Source organism: Bos javanicus, chromosome X (assembly GCF_032452875.1).
Source record: "Bos javanicus breed banteng chromosome X, ARS-OSU_banteng_1.0, whole genome shotgun sequence".
Classification (NCBI taxonomy): Eukaryota; Metazoa; Chordata; class Mammalia; order Artiodactyla; family Bovidae; genus Bos; species Bos javanicus.
This window is the reverse complement of record NC_083897.1, coordinates 13,656,117-13,672,589: the sequence shown is the minus strand read 5'-3', so window position 1 is coordinate 13,672,589 and position 16,473 is coordinate 13,656,117. Positions and strand designations below refer to the sequence as shown.

General features: G+C 49.9%; 1 protein-coding gene across 2 annotated transcripts in view; it reads right to left on the bottom strand.

Moving 5' to 3' along the window:
• Nucleotides 1-16,473, bottom strand: part of XPNPEP2 (X-prolyl aminopeptidase 2) — a 27,899-nt gene extending 11,426 nt beyond the window's left edge. The window contains exons 1-12 of one of the 2 annotated variants that reach the window (XM_061407898.1): nucleotides 16,012-16,473; nucleotides 12,650-12,720; nucleotides 11,216-11,326; nucleotides 9,727-9,790; nucleotides 8,881-8,985; nucleotides 8,590-8,676; nucleotides 7,419-7,565; nucleotides 4,665-4,766; nucleotides 3,936-4,017; nucleotides 3,458-3,653; nucleotides 2,596-2,685; nucleotides 576-685 (exon numbers count right to left, since the gene is read on the bottom strand). In XM_061407898.1, coding sequence (XP_061263882.1) covers nucleotides 576-685; nucleotides 2,596-2,685; nucleotides 3,458-3,653; nucleotides 3,936-4,017; nucleotides 4,665-4,766; nucleotides 7,419-7,565; nucleotides 8,590-8,676; nucleotides 8,881-8,985; nucleotides 9,727-9,790; nucleotides 11,216-11,326; nucleotides 12,650-12,720; nucleotides 16,012-16,060 — 1,214 coding nt within the window. In that variant the 5' untranslated portion in view covers nucleotides 16,061-16,473. The remainder of the gene's footprint in view (nucleotides 1-575; nucleotides 686-2,595; nucleotides 2,686-3,457; nucleotides 3,654-3,935; nucleotides 4,018-4,664; nucleotides 4,767-7,418; nucleotides 7,566-8,589; nucleotides 8,677-8,880; nucleotides 8,986-9,726; nucleotides 9,791-11,215; nucleotides 11,327-12,649; nucleotides 12,721-16,011) is intronic. The other variant, XM_061407897.1, reaches the window with a different exon arrangement.

Here is a 16,473-nt window from a genome sequence, read left to right as displayed (position 1 = left end):
TCCCACCTCCTGTCCTTTCCCGAGCCCTGACCTGTCACTTATAGACCACTCAGTGTCAGAGAAGGAGAGACTGCAGACACCAATTATTCCTCCTCCACCTCCATTTTACAGATGGGGAAACCAAGGCTTTGTGTCCCAAACTGAGTTCCTAGTAAAGCAAGTGTGAAGAAATCTAGCTCCCAGTATCTGAAAACTCCCCCAGCTCAGGAGCAGCATTTTGGGCTAAGTATGCCCTCAGGGAATCTCCCTCCTCAGCCTGACATTCTCAAGTGGTCCAAGGTCCTACCGGCCTGAGCTGGCCTCCCCTCAGAGGCCTGTGCCTGAAGCAGACAGTAGGGGGTGCTGTTGGGTTGTGGCCCTTCTAGGTGTCCAGCTCTCAGCAGAGTTGGGGAATGTCATCCAATACCCCTGCCCAGCTTCCTGACCACTCAAGAACCTGTCACTCCTTATTCCAGAGAGCCCTCAAATACAAGGAGGGTCTTCCTGCCCCAGTAAGTAAGGAGACCAGACTCCCCTCCCTGTCCCCACTCCCACACTTAGACAGTCAGCCGAAAAGGATGGCTGTGGTCATTCACCCTCGGAACTTCTCCAGTTGTTTTGCCCCCGAGAACTCATCCACGGTGCCTTGGGGCACATTCTTCTCCAGCCAGACCAAGTAGCGGATCACAGCCACAGCATCCCGCACCTGGAGCAGGGCAAGCAGAAAGGCAGACGGAGGAATGGTCTCAGCTGGGGCTCCAGAATGCAGGAGGTGGGGTGACTGCTCTGGGAGCTGAGCTTTAAAAACGTGAGGGTTTAACTGCTTTGTGATACTATTAAGGGGTTCTTATTCACGTCTATATACATGATCAGAGTATGGTCATGTTTTGAAAAGAGTTCTTGTCAGAAATACTGAAATGTTGCTAGAAGAAACAATGTGATAGATGGCATTTGCTTTAAAATCATCCAGCAGCAGAGGATGGGGACTGGAGGTAATGACTGTGGGGTTGTAGAGGAAATGAGAGTGGCCTTGAGTTGATGATTATCAAAGCTGGATGATAGTGACGGGGATCACTAAGCTATTTCCTCTACTTTTGTACATGCTTAACATTTTCCACAAGAAAAGTTTTAAAAAATGAAGCAGCATATCCCAGTTTTAACAGGAATATCCAAAGGGGCAAGCCATCCTCTCCCCAGGGTGAAGAAATTATAATAGCTGACACATTTAAGACTTGGAATGTGCCAGGTGGCGGTATTAAAAGCTATATATATATTTAATATATATATAAGTACATAACTGTATTTATCCGAGAAGGCAATGGCACCCCACTCCAGTACTCTTGCCTGGAAAATCCCATGGACGGAGGAGCCTGGTGGGCTGCAATCCATGGGGTCACTAAGAGTCAGACACGGCTTCACTTTCACTTTTCACTTTCATGCATTGGAGAAGGCACTTGCCTGGAGAATCCCAGGGACGGGGGAGCCTGGCAGGTTGCCGTCTATGGGGTCGCACAGAGTCGGACACGACTGAAGAGACTTAGCAGCAGCAGCAGCAACTGTATTTAGACAAATGCTATGCTAAGTCTCTTCAGTCGTGTCCGACTCTGTGCGACCCCGTAGACGGCAACCCGCCAGGCTCCCCCGTCCCTGGGATTCTCCAGGCAAGAACACTGGAGTGGGTTGCCGTTTCCTTCTCCAATGCATGAAAGTGAAAAGAGAAAGTGAAGTCGCTCAGTCGTGTCCGACTCATAGCGACCCCATGGACTGCAGCCTACCAGGCTCCTCCATCCATGGGATTTTCCAGGCAAGAGTACTGGAGTGCGGTGCCATTGCCTTCTCCAATTTATACACATAGAACTCTATAATTATTATATAAGTATCATATATTTACATAATTATTATATATTTATAGGTATATTTTGCACATATACATAGATGTATATAAATGCATGTATGTATACTGTATATATTTAGGGCTTCTGAGGTGGTGCAGTGGTAAAGAACCTGCCTGCCAATGTAGGAGACGCAAGAGATGCAGGTTCAATCCTTGGGTTGGGAAGATACCCTGGAGGAGGAAATGATAACCTACTCCAGTGCTCTTGCCTGGTGGGCTACAGTTTAAGGGGTCACAAAGAGTCAGACACAACTGAGTGATTAAGCACGCACATGTTGTATATATTTATATTATGTATTACAATTAATATATTTAAACATATTATTATTTATACTATATAATGTAGATATATATGTCTTTAATTATCATAACAATCCTTTGCTGCTATGATAGTTACATAGTTACAGCTATGATCCTCATTTCATAGAGGAGGTAACTAGGCCCAGAGAGGTGAAGTGACTTACCTAAGGTCACACAGCTAGGAGGTAGCTAGAGGAACTAGGATTTGAACTCAGACACTATAGCTCTGGGGCTCAGGTTCTAAACCACTGAACCAAGCTGTGAGTGAGGGGGTGGAGCATAAGTGGGTGTCCAGGAGTTTGGTGTCCACTTCTGTGTTTCACTAAGGACCTTCTTGAGGCTCCTTGCACATGGTCTCCTTTCTAACCCATCAGACTGGGAGCTCCCCAGAGGCCTGTGTGTCTGCCTGCCCATGGACTTACGTGACTGGCCCTGAGGAGGGTTTGCTCCTTGCTGTTTTTCACCGCCTTGGTTACCATCACTGGGGAGTAGGTGTCTTCTAGGAGCTTCTCCTGTGAGGAGCAGAGAGGAGATGGTCTGGGAGGCCTGTCTAGGGCATGGTGGGGTTTGAAAAGGATTGGCAGGAAATCCTGGCTTAGATGAGAGTTGCCATTTCCTGGAGTGGCAGTGCCCTTCCTGTGTGTGCTTTCTGACTATGCAGGGCTTTCCTAGTCTTCTCTGTCCAGCCTAACCTTCCCTCTCTCCCTCCCTCCCTTGCTTCCTCCTCCCTCCCTGGTCCTGGATCCCCACAGTGCTCTGGGATGGATGCGAGCCTGGCCCTTGCCAGTTGTGGGCTGTTCGGACAGTCTACTTCCTGCACATCTCGTATCATAACAGCTGCCACTTACTGAGAGCCTGCCCTGCTGCAGGCACTGGGCTTTATATGCACTGTCTCCTTTTAAGCTCCTCAGAGCAATTCTTTTGAGGTTGTGACTCTTAGTGCCACTTTACAGGTGAGGAAGCAGAGGCCTGGACTGACAAAGTCACTCATCCAAGGTCCTGGCACAGCCAGTTCTCCGTTTCTCATTTGGTGACCTCAGAGCCTCTGCTTCCCCAGCCTTTGTGACAATGTCTAGGCTCTCTGTGGACAATGTCCTGCTGCTGTTTCTCCTGTCTCTTTCCAGGGAGGCCTAGAAGGGGACTCACTGCACCACTGCTGACTGACCAACTGCCAGAATGGCCAAGGGGCTGTCCCCCCTTCCCTGTTAGATTGAGACTTATCGGGGCTCTTGGTGGGGGTAAGGGGGATGGTGCCTGGCATGAGCCGGGGCCTGGCAAACCCACCTTGGGTATCACTTCATAGAGCCCATATGAGGTATAGCTGGTCCCGATCCAGACCTTCACGTCTCCTGAGGTGTAAGCCTGGACACTGTCACGGACTTGGCCATAGTCTTCGACTTGTACACACAGGGGACCCGTGCAGCTAGAGTTCAGGTACTGCAAGGTCTCAGAGCTGAAGCGACTCTTGTTTGCAAATAACCTGGGTGGATAGGGAAGACTAGGAGGGTCCAGAAGTCTCTAAGGGCAATTCAAAAGACCAGAGGCCCTGTATTCCTGGAGGTCAGAGGTGGCCCGTATCAGGCAACTGTGCAGACCAGATTTGGAGTATGTGGGAACAGAAGTCAAGGGGGTCAGGAAAAGGTGATCAGAGGCTTCATAGAGGGTCCTGCAGGGGCAGGCACCCCACTTCTGGGAAGGCTGCAGGTTGGGGCTGTGAGGGGTTGGAGGAAGTCACTAACCGCAAGTGAAGGACAAGTCCTACCTGATGGAGGAGTCAGTGAGCAGCGTGTAGGAATAGAAGAAGGGATTATAAGGGATGTCACTGCCACGCAGGTTGAAGAGCCCTGGGGAAGAGAATGGATGGGGCCTACCTGAAGCTGACCCGCCTGAGGCAATTGCAAATGGCGCCTTTTGCCCTCTAGCTTGCTTTGGCGCCCAAAGATCCCCAGCAACATGCCTACTCGCATCTTCTACCCCTGAATGTTTCTAAGTCTTTCTGGAGAGGGGCAGGTCTTTGAAGCACTAATGAGCTCTAGGGACTCTTTCTCCCAGGAAAAGCAGATACCCAGCCAGTAGTCTGTGCAGGGTGTCAGTGGGCTTCCAGCCCAGAGCTGGGGTCGAGTGAGAAGCGCTGAGCCATGCTGGGACAGTTGGGCTGCATGGGGTGCTAAAGCTGGGTGTGTGAGCACCCTGGACTCATGGCCAGGCGGTAAGAGATGTTTGCTGGGCCTCCTCCCCTTCATGAGACAGAAATCTCTACTGCTTTGGTCACCTGGTCCTCCAGTGGCCGGTGGGCTGGCCCCAGATCACATGGGGCTTCCTGGTTTCCTTACTGGGTAGGCATAAGCTACTGCCCTCACCTCAGTTCCTACAGGTCAAGGCCAAGGAGCTCTCAGAACCCACAGGTACATGGTCATTGCTGCAGGGCCCAGGAAGCTTAGGGGTTCCAGGGCAAGCCAGGCCCTCCCTGTACCCACAGATCTATACTCACAGGCTGTCTCATCCAGTGCGGACAGAAGGACAGCAGTTGGGGCCTTATGATGCTTCTGCATCTGGCTGCGGATGCCAGCTACTTTCTCCTGCCAGGTGCTCCCTGGAAATGAAAGAGCCCAAAGAAAGCATGAGTGACCTACCTTCTCTTTGCCACTCTTCCTGAGAGGGCTCCCTTAGGGCAATCGTTTCCCATTCCTTTAAAAAGCAATAGAACCCTTTCTTTAACCAGACTCTTACTTGTGTAGTCAGTAAGGATATGGGGCTCTTGATCCAGACTGTTTGGGTTCAAATTCCAGCTCTGTGATTACTTGCTGGGTGACCTTGGGAAAACTACTGAACTGCTCTGTGCCCTATTTTGCAGATCTGTAAAATGGAGATGGATTATAATAATAGTGTCTACCTCAATAGAGTTGTTGTGAGGGTCAAATTAACTAAGATTTGTAATATATGTAGAATGGTGTCTTGCTGTGTAGAAAGCCTAGTATAACTTTCTGAATAATAAATAGGCATGCAGAAGAGAGATCAGCAGAGCAGCCTGAGGTGAAGGGCAAACGGATAAGGCTTGGCCATGTTTAATCCTCTTCTCCGTGGTAACCCCAGCACTTACTAAAGCCACTTGGGTCTGAGCTAAACACTCTGTGTACATTGTTTTAATCCTTACTTGGCCCATTTTACAGATAAGGAAGTTGAGGCTTTAGAGAGGTAAAGTGATTTATCTATGGTTTTTCAAAACTGGCAAGGGGTGGAACTTAGACTTGACCCCAGATCTGTTTGACTACATGGCTTGCACTCTTACTGATACAGACATTGGATGACCTTGCTAACTGCATTAGTCTCCACCTTGTCCTTAAACTCTATGTCACAGAGCTGTCCTTTTGGAGACGCTTGTATACTGGTTCTAAGACTTTGATTTTCATCTTTTTTTCTTGCTCCCTGCAATCCCTCTAAAGAGTCTGCCCCTCTGCAGGGCCAGGAATTTGCTGGCGGAAGATCATAAGCATGAAGGGTTCTAGCTGGGCTTGGAGATTAGCATAAATAACACAATTCAATTTAAAAAATCTTTATGCAAACAGGTAAAACTATTCAACAAGAACCAAAGCTTTGGGTGTAATACTGTTTTTTTAAGGTTGATTCTATTTTACTGTGGTAAAATACACATACCATGAAATGTATCATTTTAACCATTTTAAAGTGCACAACTCAGTGCCTTTAAGAACATTCACGAGATTGTGCAACCACCAGCACTAATTCCAGAACATTCTCATCATCCCAAAAGGAAACTCTGCCCTCCAGCTGTCCCTCTCATTCGTTTCTCCCCCCAGCTCCAGCAACCACTGATCTGCTTTCTGTCTCCACGGACTTGCCTATGCTGGATACTCTACACAGATGGAATCATACAACATGGGGCTTTCGCTGGCTTCTTTCACTTAGAATGATGTTTTCAAGGTTCATGGATGTGATACATTTTTGAGACGACAAATGAAAGCCAATTTCAATGGCTCGATACACAGAGGTATCTTTGAGTAACTACTTTTCGTGTTCTTTACTTCATCCCCTTTAAAACCTGTGAGTGACTGGAGAGAAAGTCTCTCTTATAAGCTTAGAAAGACTCTGTTCTTGGGCTTCCAGGCCCAATTCTGGCTCCGCGTGGCCTTTCCTTAAAGGCTAGCAGCCTGCAATGGCTCAGTTTCCTTTCACTTGTGGGAAGTGATAAAACGCCTGTGAATTCTTTCCCAGCCCCTGGAAGGTTTTCCCTCTTTATCCCCTCCTCGTCCTGATGGAACTGCAGCCTTCCTTATCTGAATGGGATGAGTTTTATTTATGATGGAACTGTCTTGGATAGCAAGCTTCTTTAAAAACTGTGTCAAGCAGCAGAAATATTCTGCAAGTTACATCAGAATGGATAAAGAAAATTGGACCCAACTGTGACTTGTTTCATCAGACCCAATATTTTGAAATTTCTCTCCTGTTTTCCAGATTCCTTTCCAAACAAGAAGTATGCATAGACCTGTGTATGGAAATGGGCCTCTCAGATTGCCCAATGTTCCCAGGAATCCAAGTCAAGGGCTTGTATCAGTATTCCTAGGAAGGTAGGGAGTGGTGGTGGTCAAGACACTGATTCATAATCAGCAGCCTGGGTCCGGTCAGGAGCTTAGTTACTACTTACAAGAATCATAGAGCATACTGTTCTCTTATGACATATTTAGATGGTGTCAAGATTTTTGATGTTAAAACTTTAGGGGGTCAGTTAACTTTCTTTTGTGGTTTGGCCAAAACTTGAATCTTAATCTGTGCCACAGATTGATCTTGAGTTTAGTTTATGCTTCCTTTGTCCACACCAGCCCATCTGACCCCAGCCATCTTACATCTGAATTCCTCATCACAGGAGGGCCAGAAGTCAACGTCAAATGATTCAATACAAAGCAGTCTTCAGCACCAGAGAAGAAACTCATGTTTTTTCTCTCTACAAAGGGGTAGGGATTTTTTCATCATTCTCTGACTCCCTTGTTTCCTCCCTTCCTGTTCCCTCCTGCTTTAAATTGTAACACTCCTTATTCCAGCATTTTCTAAGTATGGTCTGAGGGCCCTCTGATTCAGATTCTCTGAGGAGAGGGGGCGTAGAAACCTGCATTAAACGTGCACATGATACCATTGCTTTGGAACCTTTTAGGATGAATTTTCCAGCCAAAGGAGCAGCACTGCGGGTCGGTGCTGCTTCAAGCTGGGAAAGAGGACCAGCGTAGGAAATTACCTGTGAATGCCTCCTGCAGGGCATAAATGGGCTCGCTTGGCACTGGAGGCCTCTCTGACCCCCACACCAGGTCCACAAGGTTGACGGTGATGGACACCAGCTCTCTGTCAGAGTCTTGTAGGGCCTTGTCATAACTCTCCCAGGAGTCTACAGAGACAGGAAGGAGTTTAGACTTCAGGAAAAATTGTGACTAGGGCAAAGTTAGCTCTTGTCCCCTCTGTCTCTCATTCCACTCCTGCAGCCTGGCTGCCAGAGCCTGTCCAAGCAGTCTGAACCTTCTGAGCTCTGCCCTTTCACCTTCTTCCTTCACTTTTCAAAGCTCAGTTGCCCTAAGCCCACCCCAATGCTGTCCACAGTCAGCTGGCTAAGCTTATCTTTTTAAGTGTCAATGGCTGTGGGGCCCTCTTTTCAGTCCTGTCTGCATGCCACAGCCCAAAGGAATGGCAAGGTTCAGGCCACTGGAAAGGCTGGCAGAGAAACCAGGTCTCAAGTGGGAGCCTTCCAGTACATATTCATGAGGATGCCACCTTTGGGGGCAGGCTGGCCAGTGGTGGGGGCACCAGGGCTCAAGGAGCCATGTTCCTAGAGGGGAGAAGACGGGACTGTGCTGCTGCTTCTTTTTATTTATTTTTTGGCCATGCCACACAGCACACAGGATCTTAGTTCCCAGACCAGGGATTGAACCCATGCCCCTTGCAGTGGAAGTGCAGAGTCTTAACCACTGAATTACCAGAGAAGTCCCAGGGACTGTGCTTCTTTACTCAGAAACCCTTCCAACTCCTCCAACCCTTCCAAGCTGCCTTCCAGAAGAGGGCTCTCAAGTGATTCTAGTGCCCCAATCAGTAGAGTTCCAGGGTACAGAGGATGGTTCTAGGTTGAAGACCATCTTAGCCTACTCATTGATTAGGTCTTAACAACTCCCTGAATCTTCTAGTTTGGGTCTCTGCACTCCTGACTTTTAAAAAACTCTATTTATTCTTTTAAATGTATTTTCATTACACAATCCCGGAATACAGCCTTGTTGCAAAATACTCTGCAACCACAAATTCAAACACTCTATTTTTAGAGTCCCCCTGCACCTCCTTCTGCCAGGATGGGTTTCTTTACATCCCGAGGGCCTGAGTCTCCCTCGATGGTGTGGACACACACGGGAACTGAGGGAAGAACGTACTGATGGAGAAGAGGAAGGGGTCGACGCCCACACGTGCTCCAACAGGAATCTCGGTGAGGAGCCAGGTGACGATGGGAGTGGTGCCAACTGAGAGAAAGACAAGGAGGGACACTGAGGTTACCACAGCCCTCCAGCCAGGCTTCTGTCTGTGACACTCCTGTCAGGTCTGTCCTCCATGATATCCGTCTCAAAGGTCAGGGATGGCTCCAAATTTCCCGAGCTCTTCACAGCAGCCCAGAATGGCCTTGCAGGCACGCCCTCACCTGTAGCTTCCCCAGCGGAGTCTCTCACCTTCCTTATGAAGCTCCCAGTTGCAGTCCATCTGCCGCTCAGCCTGGGTCCAGTAGCGGCTGTCGGTCCAGAGAGAGGCTTTCTCCATGGTCACCACCGCTACTCCTGGGGCAGAACAGAGACTCTTGGATGGGAGGCGGACAGCGCAGAGCATGGCTTTAGTTAGCACATGCGCGATGTGGTGCAGTCTCTGACAGTGTCACAAGGGGCCTCTGGAAAGAGTTTCTCTCTTCCCTTGGAAGGAAGTGAGCCAGGAGATGTTAAAGAGAGTGTTGGGGGGAAGACTGATGTGGACACTAACCCAGGAGCTTTGCTGAGGACAGGCAGAGAAGCCAAACCTGCTGACTTTAGCAAAGAGAAGAAGGGCCAGTGATAGGCAAGCCAGGCAGCTAGAAGCCCAGGGGAGGGATGTTTAAGCATCAGCAAGGGAAGCTTAGGTTTCACTCAAAGAGCCAGGATCAGGGTGAGAGGCCCATTCCGAAACCGGTACCCCAGAAAGGGTCTCTACGTTTGTGTCTCATTGGACCACGTGAGGCGATGCGTCCGTAAAGGGACCAGCAAATGGAGCCCAGGGAGCGTGTGAGGCTGGGCCTGGCTATGGCCGAGGCTGTGAGCACAGGAAAGAAGTCAGGAGGGCCATTTGCCTCATGCAGAAGTGTGGCTGGTGGGCTTTAAGATGTGCCCTGGTGACCCCTTTAGGAGTGAGGGAGGGGAGACAGAGAGTAGCAGGGGCCTCTGGACACTAAGTCCTGGGGTCCTGGCTGCTAAGAATTAGTCACACTAGGGCCTCTCTGGCCACTCTTGGTCTCCCAACAGAAGCAATGAGGGGCAGGTAATAGCTGTTACCTGCAGATCCTGTAAAGCCTGTAATCCATGCACGCCTCTGGTCATATTCACCAATGTACTCGCTCTAGGAAATCAACAACACTGTCATTAGTCTCCTTCATGGAGTCACACCCGACCTGGAAGGACCCCAACCACATCAGTTGTTTCTGTCTGCTGCTGCTGCTAAGTCGCTTCAGTTGTGTCCGACTCTGTGCCACCCCATAGACGGCAGCCCACCAGGCTCCCCCGTCCTTGGGATTCTCCAGACAAGAACACTGGAGTGGGTTGCCATTTCCTTCTCCAATGCATGAAAGTGAAAAGTGAAAATGAAGTTGCTCAGTGTACATCTGCTGGCGGAGGGCTGTGAAGTTGCTCAGTCGTGATCCCATGGACTGCAGCCTACCAGGCTTCTCTGTCCATGGGATTTTCCAGGTAAGAGTACTGGAGTGGGGTGCCATTGCCTTCTCTGTGTTTCTGTCTAGTCAGAATCAATCAGTCCTACAAGCCTGAGCACAATGGATACCTCTTTCAGGAAGCCCTCTGGAACTCCCCCAGCTCTCAGGATCTTCCCTTCCTTTGAACAACTGTATTTCTTGGCATCGAAACCCCACAATCCTGCACTGGATTGTTTCGCCAATAAGTTTTGTCTCCCCAGCCAGGATGCAAATTCTCTACAGTTGGGATCATGCCTTTTTGTTCTACTGGGTTCTCCCCTGCAGTTGTCCCCATCCCCAGTCTAGCACAGTATAATGGGTATATCATAAATAACTTCTGCCAAGAGCTTTATACATTATTGTATTTTGGTCCCCATAATTCTTGAAGACAGATCTCATTATTCCCATTTTGCAGTAGAGAAAACTGAGGCTCTGAGAAGTTCAGATCCTTACCCAAGCTTCTTAGCCCTTTTCAGCAGGTGGGGAAACTAATTCAAGGAGTGGTATTGACACTAAAAATGCCTTCTCTTCCAACTGGGTTGGTGCTGGCAGGGTGAATGGGGTGGAGGCTGAGCCAGGGTGGGCAAGAGTGGGATGGGTGGGCAGCTCTGGTTCAGACCAGCATCTTCCCTGACTACTCCCCCTCTTTCAGCCTGTACCTCATACTCTTAGACTTGTGATCATTTCAGCACTCCATCCATCAGCTCATGGGAACGGCTGAGCCAGAAGGCAGCTCAGGGTTCCTCTAATTCAATTTCCAGCCTATATGCTAACCTCCTAGGGCAGGGGTATCCTAAACATTCATTCTGGATCCACCATCTAGGAACTGATCAAAATTGTTCTGAAGTTGTTTATAGTTTGTTGGCCTGAGGTCAAGGAAATTGGGCAATGTCTTCTGTCCTATGTAAAGGAATACATTCTTTCAGTTGCCCTAAAACACCCGTGTCCAGCTTCCCCACTTCCTTTCCTTTGCCTGTCAAACCCTTTCTCTGTCTTCCGTCTTCTGAGTCTCAACAGTCCTGTTTGTGGCCTGGGTAGCAGAGAGGGTGGGGGTGGGGGGAGGAGTCATCCCTCACCATGTGGGCATCCGTGTCGGGGACGATGTAGGCAGACAGATTCTGGGTGTACATCTGCTGGCGGAGGGCTGTGAGCTGCGCTGTGGTATTGACCGCAGTAACTGGAAGGTACTGACAGGTGACAGGAAGACACCAAGACACACACACACACACACACACACACACACACACACACACACACACACACACACACACACACATTGCTTTGAGAAAATGATGGATGCAGGGGCCTCCAGCCTCCCTTTAGGTAGGGGTTGGGGGTGCATAGGCTGGGGCAGCCTGGACAGAGATGGGGCAGCAGCGGATGTTATGGATTATTCTAGATTAAGGTGCCTGGATGGAGATGTTTATGAGTTTGGAGAGGGACTTTCTGTGACAGTGATGAGACTTGAGGTGGGGAGGGGCGGGTAAGAACTGTAGGGGTCTGAGCCCTGGCACTGGGCCAGGCCAGGGGATGGTCCCTCTTTGGATACCAGTTGAGCAAATAAACATACAGGACATTCACCCAGTCACATCTGAATTTCAGGTCAACAGTGAATCATGTTTTAGTATAAGGAAGTCCCATGTACTATTTGGGCATATTTACATTAAAAACACGATTCACTATCTGCAAATCAGATGTAATTGGGCTGTCCTGTATTTCACCTGGCAGCCCTACCTTGTTAAAGGTTATACTATTTTAAAAATAAAAAGTGTGGGTTTTTGTTTGGCTTTGCCTTCCACTCAAGGACACACCCGTGTTGGCTGTAATGTAAAAGCGCCCACCGACCTGCCCGTCCCAGGGGTCACATACGGTGGGCACAGCACGCACACGTGTCCCATGTGTCTTGAGACTGTAGTGACCTGCTGGCAGGCCCGAGAGCCCTCACGTCTGGGCTGCTCCTGCCCGGGCAGCTCTTTCTCACTCTCATCTAGCTGTGGAAGAATTGCTCTGGTCTCCAAGTAGGAGCTGACGACCGTTCAGCTCCAATGTGCTGGGCCTTCACCAGTCTTCACACCCGAGGCCTCCCTTTCTTGACCTTCCGGGGGCTCTTCTAGCCCTCGGTCTTCCACCCTCCTCCCAGTTCCTCCAGAACTGTTGTTTTCTTTCCTCCCCTCCTCCTCCTGGCCTCTGCCTAGCCTTTAGGCTAGCTAGGGGCCTCCCGCCTCCTTACCGCCCCTCCTCCCACCCCCTCCCTCTCCCAGGGGCTGCCCAGGCCCAAGCCAGGAGGGAAGGCGATAACCTGCCGTGGGAATGGCTGAGAGGGCGGGATGGAGGCGGATGTCAGACACCTGAGAATGTGCCGCCGGCCCCGGGGGAGGTTAATCAGAAACTGTGGCCCCGGAGTCCGGAAATCGGGAGGAAGGCTGGCAGAGGGCGAGGCTAGCAGCTGGGCCCGTGGGGGATGGGCAGGAAGGTGGGAGCGGTGGGGCGGGGCGAAGGGAGGGCCTCACCGGAGGGCTGCTGGAACAGTTTCTCACATCTTCTCTCTGGTCCAGTGACTTTGGGTGGCCCCAGGCATAAGCTAGAAACCGGAGAAAAATCCAGGGTCACTCAGAGACCAGATAGGTCCTAGACAGCACGGGGACATGTTCCCCCAGCCCCCCTCTGAACCCCGGCAGAGCCGCCATCCTTTGTAGCACTGAGATGCTGTCCAACTCTACTTGAGGATAAAAATAATCACATTTCATAGGAAATCAGGCTGAATTGCATGGCACCCTGGGTCACAATCAAAGAAACCTGTTTCATCGACAAATGATTACTTTTGGATGGGTTTTAGTGCTCATTAAATCAATTTTTGCCTTCTAATCTAATTGGGTCTTTTCAGGGTCTACCGAACTGGAAAAGTTGTGTGTAAATTAAATTTTTGTAATCAGATTTTCCCTTAAATGCTCTAGAGGATCTCGCTAAATAATCACCCCACCTTCGTTTTACCCTTCTATAAATCTAATTATATATATATTGGGTTTACTTAAATTCAAGGCCCACTTATACCATTTCTTACACTCCAAATCACTGCGGCTCATTCCAGGCCACAGAAGACAAGCAATCCCAGGCTGACATCGTCCCCTGGTGGGGTAAGGTGGGTTAGCATTTAAAGAGCTCCTACTATGTGCTAGACACTGAACTCTGCTACCTATCTATATAGTATTAGATTACAGCCCCATCTGCCGTAACAGAGAAACCTAAACGAACTTTTTGGCCAACTCTATATATCATCTGATACTTGCAACAACCCTGTGAGTTGGGTATTATTGTCTGCTTTCTACAGAGGAGAAAGTCGAAGCCCAGATATGTTTAGTTACTCACCCAAGTTTTGCCACAGTGAGTCTGTGGCAGAGCAGGAATTTGAACCTGGGCCATCTGAGTACAAAAGAGCCAACCATGGAAGGCTGGTGTCCCAGAAGGGACAGAATGTATGGAGACCTAGTTTCCATTTGAGGCTCTGCCATGGGCTTCCCTTGTAGCTTAGTCGGTAAAGAATCTGCCTGCAGTTCAGGAAACCCAGGTTCAATCCCTGGGTTGGGAAGATCCCCTGGAGAAGGAAATAGCAACCCACTCCAGTATCCTTTCCTGGAAAATTTCATGGACAGAGGAGCCTGGTGGGCTGTAGTCTGCGGGGTTGCAAAGAATCGGGCACAACTGAGTGACTAACACTTCCTTATTTACTTACTTGAGGCTCTGCCACAAATTTGATGTGTCCCAAGAAGAGTCGCCCAGTATTCATGGAGCAAACATTTCCTAAGTGCCTGCTGTGTGCCAGGTCCTGGGCTAGCTCCTGCAGGCTCTGGGCCTTCACGTTCTGAAAGTCCAGTAGTCTCTGATAGGCCTTCCTTCCAGCCCCCCATGTTTTGGGGGAATCCTTTCTGAGTACAGAAGTACAGCTGGGTTCTAACACTGTGAATGCCACGCCTGGCTGTCTCTCTCAGTCACATAAACTCAAGGAGGAGATGAGACCCACCCTGTTGATTTCAGAAAGTGAATACTTGTTTCCATAGGAACTGCTGCTGCTGCTGCTAAGTCACGTTAGTTGTGTCCAACTCTGTGCGACCCCATAGAAGGCAGCCCAACAGGCTCCTCTGTCCCTGGGATTCTCCAGGCAAGAACACTGGAGTGGGTTGCCATTTCCTTCTCCAATGCAGGAAAGTGAAAAGTGAAAGTGAAGTCGCTCAGATGTGCCCAACTCTTAGCGACACCATGGACTGTGGCCTACCAGGCTCCTCCGTCCATGGGATTCTCCAGGCAAGAGTACTGGAGTGGGGAACAGATCCATAGGAACAGATCTGGCAAAATGGTGGGGCTAAAACACCTACATAAGAAAGACACAGCCAACCTGTGTCCCTCCAGACACCCCAATTACTGTTCTCTGAGGCCTGGGCTGTGGCTCACAAGGGCCAGCTCTGCAGCCTGTGGTCCCTGGCACAGGGCCTGGCACTGGGGAGGTGTCAGGAGCTGGGTACTGAATGAATGAACAGGGACCTGCTGCCACAGAGCAAAGGGAAGGAGGCCTCCCTAAGGTCAGCATGGAGTGGATGTGGAGGATGTTGAGCTGGGCACTTGACTGTGAACAAAGAGAACAAACAGGACACCATAATGGTGACAAAGACCAAACTGTAGTTAAGCTCCTCCAAGCCCTCTTCTCCATTAGGCCTGGAGTTCCACCTCTGTCCTGTCCTTACTGAGCCTGCATGCCCAGCCTTAGCAAGAATCCTGGTAAGTCACTTTAGAGAGAATCACTCACCTTTTGTATCTTATCAGCCTTGAAATCTGATCAAATTCCTCATCTCCCACCCTTGATATCTCATCACCCCGCCTTCAGCAAGAATCCTATGAAGTCAATTTAGTAAAAATCGCTTCACCCTTGGTAGTTTTACATCCACTGACTCTCTCACTCTGCTCAAGAAGTTCTCATCCATCTTTACTGTTTTCAGAGTTGAGCCCTTTGTCCCCTATTGCAGTAGAGGGTTTCTTTGCTAGCTCAGTGGGTAAAGAATCTGCCTGCAATTCAGGAGACCTGGGTTTGATCCCTGGGTCAGGGAGATCCCTTGGAGAAGAAAATGACAACCCACTGCAGTATTCCTGCTGGGAGAATTCCACGGACAGAGGAGCCTGGTGGGCTACAATCCATGGGGTCATAGAGAGTCAGACAGGACTAAGCGATTAACAATTTAGGGCATCCCTGGTGACTCAGACAGTAAAGAATCCACCTGCAATCCGCCTGGGTTGGGAAGACCCCTGGAGAAAGAAACGGCTACCCACTCCAGTATTCTTGCTAGGGTCGCAAAGAGCTGGACACGACTGAGTGACTAACTTAGCTTACTGCGATAAAGTAAAAGTGAAGTTGCTCAGTCGTGTCCTACTCTTTGCGACCCCATGGACTGTAGCCTACCAGGCTCCTCTGTCCATGGGATTTTCTAGGCAAGAATACTAGAGTGGGTTGCCATTTCTTTCTCCAGGAGATCTTCCCGACCCAGGGATTGAACCCAGGTCTCCCACATTGTAGGCAGACGCTTTACTGTCTGAGCCACCAGGAAAGTCTGGTAGTTGGACTATAAGTCCAATAGTCTTATTGCAATAGTTTTGAATAAAATCTTCCTTACTCTTTTAACAAGTGCCAGAATCATTTTTTCTTTAACAGGTGGGAATGGAAAGGGGCCAAACCAGACTTGAGATGGGTCTTGAGGGTCGCCAGGACTGTCCTGGGGTTCCTCTTGCTAAAGACAGAGAGAGGAATCAAGAAAAGAGAGACAACCTGGGCCCAGCCTTCATGCCAACCCTTTCTGAGCCCAGTGCGGGGAGGCCAGGGTGCACATACCACAGAGGAGGACAAGCCAGGGGTGGCCACCCCAGCGAGCCCAGGCCATGGGGTCTTCAGATGCCGGTGCTGGGTGGATGTAGGGTTAAGGGAGAGTGGACAAGGCTGTTTCCTTGGCCTCTTCCTCCAGGTCTTTCCGGGGCAGCAGCAGCCAGAGGGTGGGGGCTGGCAATGGGGAGGAGGCGTCCAGCTGGTGGATGGAGAGTCTTCTTCTGGTCTTTCGTTTATGAGGATTCCAGGAGTTGGGCTGGGTGGAGAAGACTCAACTGCCCCAGGCAGCCTCTGCTGGCTCCCAGTCATCCAGAATAGGGTATGAGCCCGCCCCGGGCAGAGTCCAAAGATCTGAGACAGAGGAGCGGCAGCTGGTCTCAATCAGTTTGCTTCTCCCAGCCCCCTCTTCAGCAGCCAGCCTCGGCCATTCCCGAATTCTGTCCCCCTCCCTCCTGCAAGCTGTTTCCCATT